We start from the raw sequence: 7,701 nt of genomic DNA, 5'->3' as shown, positions 1-7,701 counted from the left end.
CCTAAAACGCAAAGAAAATGCACACATGTGAAAAAACTCAATTCGGAATCATTTGTTTTTATTTTTGCATTTATCTTGATGGATATGTTTACAAAATGTATAAAACTAACCGAGGGTAAAGCAAGCTAATATGTCCAAAAACACACAAACAAACAAACATATAAATCTAAAACTATAATAAATAGTGAAACATTGCAGGATTCTCTGAAGGGTTTTGCATTTTTGTTTGCATAAAGAAACACTCCCGATTGGGGAAGTGTCTGAAATGACACACACATAAATACATCTAATAATTATATCTACTGTCTTGGTCCAGTAATCTTGATCTGTGAACGGTGCATTGTTACAGAGATTCCATGTTTACAGTAGTGTATCTGACATTTTTCTGAGCTGAAACCATTGTTTATGTTTTTGGTCACTGTATTGGGTCTGAATCACTATGTGAATGCATAAAAGAGTGTATATTCACCTGTATCTATGCGTTTATGTGCATGTACGTATGTATACAGATATTACGCATTTAGTCTATATCCAAGTCACTGTCTGAATCGCAAGGGTGAGTGACAGCGGCATTGCGAATAGACGAGTGTGTGTTTGGCTGTGTGTATTTCTCTGGAAGAAGCCCGTATTCCTGCAGCAGAGCTTCGACGTCTGTGGCGTAGAAATCATCTCCGAGCTGATCGGATACACGCACCAGATTCCCCACCAGCTCACCGCCGCGGTACAGCAGAAGGGCCGGCAAAGCCGAACTGCGGAAAAGAGCGCTGGTGCCGACCGCAGAGCCCCGGACCCGACAGAACTTCACCTGCAGGTCACGAAGATAATCCAAGAAGTAAGAAATCACAACTTAACACAAATTAAAAGAAGAGTTCATCCAGAAATGAGAATTTGCTGCACATTTACTCAAGCCAAAAAAGATGCAGATGAGTCTGTTTCTTCATAGGAACAGATTTGGAAGAATTTAGCATTACTTGCTCACCAATGGATCCTCTGCAGCGAATGGGTGCCGTCAGAATGAGAGTCCAAACAGCTGATAAAAACATCACAATAATCCTTACCTTTCCAGTTAAAAAGTTGACTGAATTGGAGAAATGTGCACAGATCAAGGACAGTTTACAAGCCAAAACAGTTCTAAACAAATATGTGAGTGGATTTTGATGTGAGAGGATGACTTTTTCACTGAAGGAAGCATTACTATGGCAGGAAGCAACAATTTAAAGTGAAAACGCATCAATGATGGATTTGTTACTTGCAAACACACAGCTTTTCACTTCATAAAAATGTGAACTGATGGACTGGAGTGGTGTGGATTGTTTGTGGATTATTGTGATGTTTTTATCAGCTGTTTGGACTCCTACCCACTCACTACAGAGCATCCATTGGTGAGCAAGTGACGTAATGCTACATTTCTCTACATCTGATGAAGAAACAAACTCATCTATATATTGCATGGCCTGAGGGCAAGTACATATTCAGCAAATTTTCATTTTTTGCTGAACTATTCTTTAAAAGCTTTAAAATTAACACATTTCTTCATCACTGTTACCATTGGGTACTGCAGTGCGAGGCAGAGCAGGCTTCCATCCATGGCCTGGCAGGCAGGCACCTCTGGCTCATAGATGTGGACCAGCACCAGAGTGTTCTTGCCCTCCTCGTCAACGGCGTGCAGGAATTCTTCACCCGAAGAGATGTCAATCACCTTTTCGAAGCGCCGCCCTCCACACAGCTGTCGTCGCATCTCCTCCATGCGCTGCAGGCGGTACTGCTGGAGGAAGGCTTCATCATCATCATCCTCCTCTTCTTCTTCTTGCGGACGCAGGTTCATCTGATGAAAAGTATAAGAAAAAGGGGAGAATTAAACTCTGTTGATGGGGAGGGCAAAGTGAAATAGAATTAAAACGTAGAATCATTTATTTATATTTTATAAATATGCATTTGATATAAATAAGAGTTATTATAATTAACTACAACCATTAAAAAATAGTTTCTTTACCTGAAATAAAATGAACACTAACTGAAGTCAAATATTTTCTTATTTTAAGTCCACTTCCAAAACAAAGATTCACATATAATGTACTCACCCCTTTGTCATCCAAAATGTTCATGTCTTTCTTTCTTCAGTTTTTGAAGAAAACATTTCTGCATTTTTCTCCATATAATGGATTAGTATGGTTTAGTATGGTACACCATTGAAAAGTCCACTACATGGAGAAAAATCCTGAAATGTTTGCCTCAATAAACACAATTTCCTTACGACTGAAGAAAGAAAGACATTAACACCTTGGATGACAAGGGGGTGAGTAAATCTGTACATTTTTGTTCTGGAAATGAACGTCTCCTTTTAAAAAAATATGAAAAACACAAAACCTAATTACTAAAACTTCAACTAAAAATCTGTGACGTTTAATTATGTTAATTTGTGTATATAGTATCTCTTACTTTGCCTGCGATCTTATCCTGCAGCTCTTTCTGTTTCTGTCTGTCGGCTTCTTCCTCCATATGCGATTTGCAGGTCATGCTGAGTTTCTTGATGAGTCGCTCCATCTCTTTCTGCTGCTCCACGCGCTGCTCGTTCTCCAGCTGCTTGTATTTACGCCAGTCATTGATTACTCCCTTCGGCCCTGTGGGAGAAACACACACACACACACAGTCAGACGTGTCAACAGTCTCACAGATGTGTGGTTGATGAATGTGTATGCAGCATCTTTTAATCAGAGACAGAAGTACAAATTTCTGTTCATATTTCACATTTAATCATACCAGTGTTGACCGAACTGCCATCTGCACTGTAGTCGAGTTCCACATCCAGAGCCTCCTGGTCACGGATGGTTTTGGATGCGTTCTCCTCTTCCTCATGGTCGCTCTCTTCATCCTCACTGCTGCTGTAGTAATACTGCAGCTTCTCACCAAGGATCTTATCATCAAGCGTCGTCATGATGTCACGCTGAAATAAATGTGAAAGACACACAGAAAATGTACAATCATCACGCTGGGATGCAGTTTAGCAGCTTTTGGTTAAGACAACTTTCTATTAGATAAAACACACTACACAAGACTCGAAATAAAAGGTAATAAGGTTAGCAAGGTTCAAAAGGTTAACATTAGTTCATGCTTTTTTATTTTATTTACATCTGTTTTATCAATTTAAAACTTTAGGTTGGGTTTTATATTCAGGATGCTTTTTTCACTTTATTATACGTAATTGAAAGTTTTGTTTTTTTCATGAATCATTTGTAAAGTGTAATTACAAAGGACTTTATTTTGTGAAATTAAAATAAAAATATTTAAACTACATCAGTTAATTTATTATATATCATGAATAACAAACAACGTTGTTTATCTACAGCATGTATTAATCTAGTTTAACTATAAACACACTAATATTCACTGTTGTAAACAAATAGTTATAAGTTAATATTAGGTAATACATTCATTCTACTTCAAATGTTAAAAGTCTATTAGCATATGTAGAAATTAACATTACTGTATTAAATGCTGTAAAAGTACTGTACACTATTATTGATGTATAATTTTTTTTCTTTATATTTACAATAAAACAATTAACATGATGTCACACTATTAAAATGTCTAGGTGTGTTAAGTTTCAAAAAGGTGGACTTTTTATTTATTTATTTTAAAAATACATTAGTGTGTGTGTTAGCACTACAGTACTTAGATTAATGTCATGTTTGTTTACAAAGACTGGGTTGCCATGTCTCAAACATAATTTAAGACAAAATATTTCACGAAACATACACTAAAACTATCCTTTTTCTGTCCATTTTCAAGTGCTGGCTATTCAGGGAATGCAAATCTAGTTCAGAATAACCTCATGAGAAAATTAGACTGTGGCTGGTAATAAATCCAATTAGCCCTCGTCCCCTCTGGACATGAAATCTAGACTAATGTCTTAAGTCTTACAAAACATATTTTTAACATATAATACCTTACATGTAAAGCATACAATCGTAAATTATATTTCGTAAAATATAGATTCATCTCGTCAACGAGTATTAGCTAATCTGTTAAACATAATCTGCTACATGGCTATATCAGATTAAATCAGATAATGTTTGAGAAACAAACTACCTGAATTAAGTGAAAAATCAATACCGTTCATTTACAGTGTGTCTGATTTCCCAATTAAAAAACTAAATTAAAAATATGAGATTCTCGATTAGTGTTTGCTACATTGCTATGTTAGCATACTAGCATGTTAGCTAGTCGGTTAACGCACCAGAACTCGACACTACTAATTAAAAACAGGGTATGTATTATAAATAAGATATGATTTATGATTATTAAAACATTTAGAATCAGGTAACCCCGCTGAATCTTACCTATATATCTCTCCTTTATCGCAGTTTGTCGCTGAAACAGACACTTCAGGGTCTACACAGGCTTTACAGCGCAAGCACACGCACTGACAAATCACAATGCAGAAGCGATGATTGACGTGAGAATCCGCCAATAAGAGCTTGAAGCGATTGACAGAAGGCGGTTCAAATATGTTTTGGTCCCAACACATAGACACACACACACACACACACACACACAACAAACTGGTATTCCTATTATTATGGGATTTACTTCATAGGCATAGTTGTATTTATACTGTGCAGACTACATTGTCTGTCCCATTAAACTAACCCTATCCTTCACACAAAACTACAGGCATACATTCTGTATGGTATATAAATTGTTTTCCTTGTAAGGATGAAAAACAACAAATTTTACTGGTATTACTATCCTTGTGGGGACATTTGGTCCCCATAAAGTAGTGAATACCTGTACACACACACACACACACACACACACATGTTGTGTTTACATGTTTTATGGGGACATTCCATAGGCATAATGGTTTTTATACTGTACAAACCCTATTTTCTATCGCCCTACACCTACCCTACACCTAAACCTAGCCCTCACAGGAGACTGTGCACACTTTTACATTCTCAAAAAAACTCATTCTGCATGATTTATAAGCCTGTTTCCTCATGGGGACCTCACAAATGTCCCCACAAGGTCAAAATTTACTGGTATTACTATCCTTGTGGGGACATTTGGTCCCCATAACGTGATAAATACCAGGTGCACACATACACACACACACACACAAATTCTCCTGACCATAAACATCTGCAGTAACAGCATTATTGCACAGCAACACTAAAACCATGTAAATAACCATTTTGTCCCACAAACCATGCCCCATAACGCATTTTACCTAACTGAAGTACTGCCCTACTTTTCGAAACCACATTTCCTAAAGTGGCACACTAGGAAATTTGATAAGAAATATTAAGAATTATTAAGTTACACTACATTTTTGATGGACAAACGTTTAGTACATTAGGCCAAAAAGTAGCAGGATTGTTTTGTTTAAAATTCATTTATACCGCTTAATATCAAGTTTGTCAAAACTCTACGTCACTGACCTTCAGGTGCTTCCTTTTTGATGATTGCTCATATTGCTCATATTTTTCATATGATTGCTCATCCTCATATATGACTGGATATTTAAGAGGTCTTTTGATTGGCTAACCCACAGTTCAATGGCACATGCATTTATAGGGGACCTACAAACACTAGACCTTAGGTGTCCCACATTAGAACAATTTACCCTATCTATCTGTCTGTCTAAACAGACATAAATAGAGTTTTAGAGCTTTTGTAGTTACTTAACTTGGTAATTTAGAGAACTAGTTAATATATTAGTTTTTACTGGCATTAGTGCATCATTGCAAATAGAGTTAATTTAGTTACCACCATGAAGCCACCTACAAACTCAGCACAAACTACACTTGGTAACCACAGCAAATTGCTCATTAGTTATTGCAAGCGAGAAACCCCCATGCCCCAAACCCACAAAGTTCTCTGGAAAAGATATGTTTACTGTTCAGTTATAGGACATGTAGGTTTCTGTAAAGCTTTTGAAGTTTGTGGTTTCCATTGTGCTGAGAAGTGGCACTTGTGCTTAGAATGTGGGCAGGTTATAACTGTTGGAGTAAATTTAGCTGCTTTGTTCAGTGAAGAATATGTAACTATAGTAATGATACTAGTTAATTCGTGCATATAATGATGAATGAAACTGCACAAAAAAAAAAAAAAAAAAAAAAAAAAAAATCCTTTTCTGCACAATTAGATTAGGTTGGTACAATAAGAATGAAACAATTTTACTCTGTTTTATTTAGCCAACTTAATACATGTAAGTTCCAGCAGTAGTGCATGTTAGTATAAAGGCACAACCTAACACTTTTTTTTTACACAATTTCTCAGTTTGTGTAAATCCACGTGGGGTTCAGAGTATAATTTTTTATCCACGTTAATTTCACACTTGTCTTGTACAAATATGTGGCTTTGTTTCATAATTACAGTGTATACGTTTTTCGTTATTTACCTCAAAAGAAAGGAAATGAAAAGTGACAACATGCCCGTAGGTGGGGTATATTGTAACACGTGAGGGGCACGTTGTAACATGACCATATGACAGCTTAAAATGTTATCTGATCGAATGAAAAAAAATAAACACGACAAATTAAAATATTTTGTCAATAAAATAAAATAATTAATTTTTTCAAATAAAATAATGGCGTTTTTTAAAAATGAAGAAAAAAAAATCTATTTTTTGAGGTTCACAATAAACACGTCCAACCATGCGTGGGACGGCCCTGATCCGAAAACACAGCTATGCAGTATAGTTCAAAACAATGTGGCCAAATAGATGAAACACATTTAGACATTCACAAACACAGCTCTCATAGAACACGAGATACACAAACGAGACAAAATGCTTTACATTTCTTGAAATAATCATTTCTCAACATTAAACGTCGATTGTGAGTCTTTATTCACCTGTTTCTTTATTCACCTGTTTCTAGGCTATATATATAATGAATGAATAGGCCTATACAATAAATATTTTTATTAAACAAAACGAAAGAAAAAACTGTGCAACAAGTAGCTATAGTATGCAGAGTTTTTGGTTCATTTTTGTGCTGCGCGAAAGGAAGACGGCTAAAAAGCGTCATCCTATTTTGATCTTTATTTTGCAAAAGCACAAAGATTGTGAATGTACACAAACAAAAGCAAACCGTTTACAGTTTCGATTATCTGTATGACTAGAAGGAGTCGTTTCCACTGTTAGAAGGAAAAAGCCTTTCCATTATCATAATAAAATACAGTCAGCCAAACATATGGAAAAATTACACTGCTTAATCGTTATCAACATACTGAAGTAATATCACGCCAAACCATTTGTGTTATGTGGATACTGGAATGCAAGTGAAGTACAAAACCAGGTTTATGTAATAAAGAATATTTTGGCATTCAAATACATCTCAAATACAGAGACCCGACATTAGTTTCAGTTTCACTTTAGCCTTAATGAATTTATTTTGGCTTGTCGTTTATATAGCCTAGCTTCTTATATTTTACATCCTTGTTCTTTCCTGAATATTGTTAAATTGAAGAATTTTTTATAGAGTGAGGGGGAACTAAAATAGCCTAGCCTATGTTTATAGGCTTCAGAATATAATTATAAAATGCGACTTATGGGCCTAGACGATCTATCTTTTTTTCTCTCTCAAAAATGCAAGTTTATTTTATTTTAATCATCCAGCAAAAGTATTTTGATCAATTACTGGGGAAAAAAGACCTTTTAAACCGTTTAACTGATTGTATTAATCGGTATTAATA

General features: G+C 35.6%; 1 protein-coding gene across 1 annotated transcript; it reads right to left on the bottom strand.

Annotated features, from left to right (window-relative positions):
• Positions 1-37: 37 nt before the first annotated feature.
• On the bottom strand, positions 38-4,467 carry pdcl (phosducin-like). Its single transcript, XM_051093939.1, has 5 exons — positions 4,341-4,467; positions 2,761-2,944; positions 2,440-2,621; positions 1,547-1,825; positions 38-805 (listed from the first exon to the last, which is right to left on the bottom strand). Exons 2-5 carry the CDS (start codon positions 2,933-2,935, stop codon positions 521-523), a joined length of 921 nt encoding a protein of 306 aa, XP_050949896.1. The 5' UTR covers positions 2,936-2,944; positions 4,341-4,467; the 3' UTR covers positions 38-520.
• Between the last annotated feature and the right edge of the window lie 3,234 nt (positions 4,468-7,701).

This window comes from Labeo rohita, chromosome 21 (assembly GCF_022985175.1).
Source record: "Labeo rohita strain BAU-BD-2019 chromosome 21, IGBB_LRoh.1.0, whole genome shotgun sequence".
NCBI classification, from domain to species: domain Eukaryota; kingdom Metazoa; phylum Chordata; class Actinopteri; order Cypriniformes; family Cyprinidae; genus Labeo; species Labeo rohita.
The sequence above is the reverse complement of the archived record's forward strand: the minus strand, read 5'-3'. Positions and strand labels throughout refer to the sequence as shown.

What these genes read in the sequence shown, in the direction of transcription:
- pdcl (XM_051093939.1), bottom strand. Translation starts at nt 2,935, where the DNA reads ATGACGACGCTTGATGATAAGATCCTTGGTGAGAAGCTGCAGTATTAC. An exon ending in TGGCAGTTCGGTCAACACTG is followed by an intron (nt 2,622 to 2,760) that starts GTATGATTAAAT and finishes TTTCTCCCACAG; the next exon opens with GGCCGAAGGGAGTAATCAAT. An exon ending in TCGCACTGCAGTACCCAATG is followed by an intron (nt 806 to 1,546) that starts GTAACAGTGATG and finishes CGTGACCTGCAG; the next exon opens with GTGAAGTTCTGTCGGGTCCG.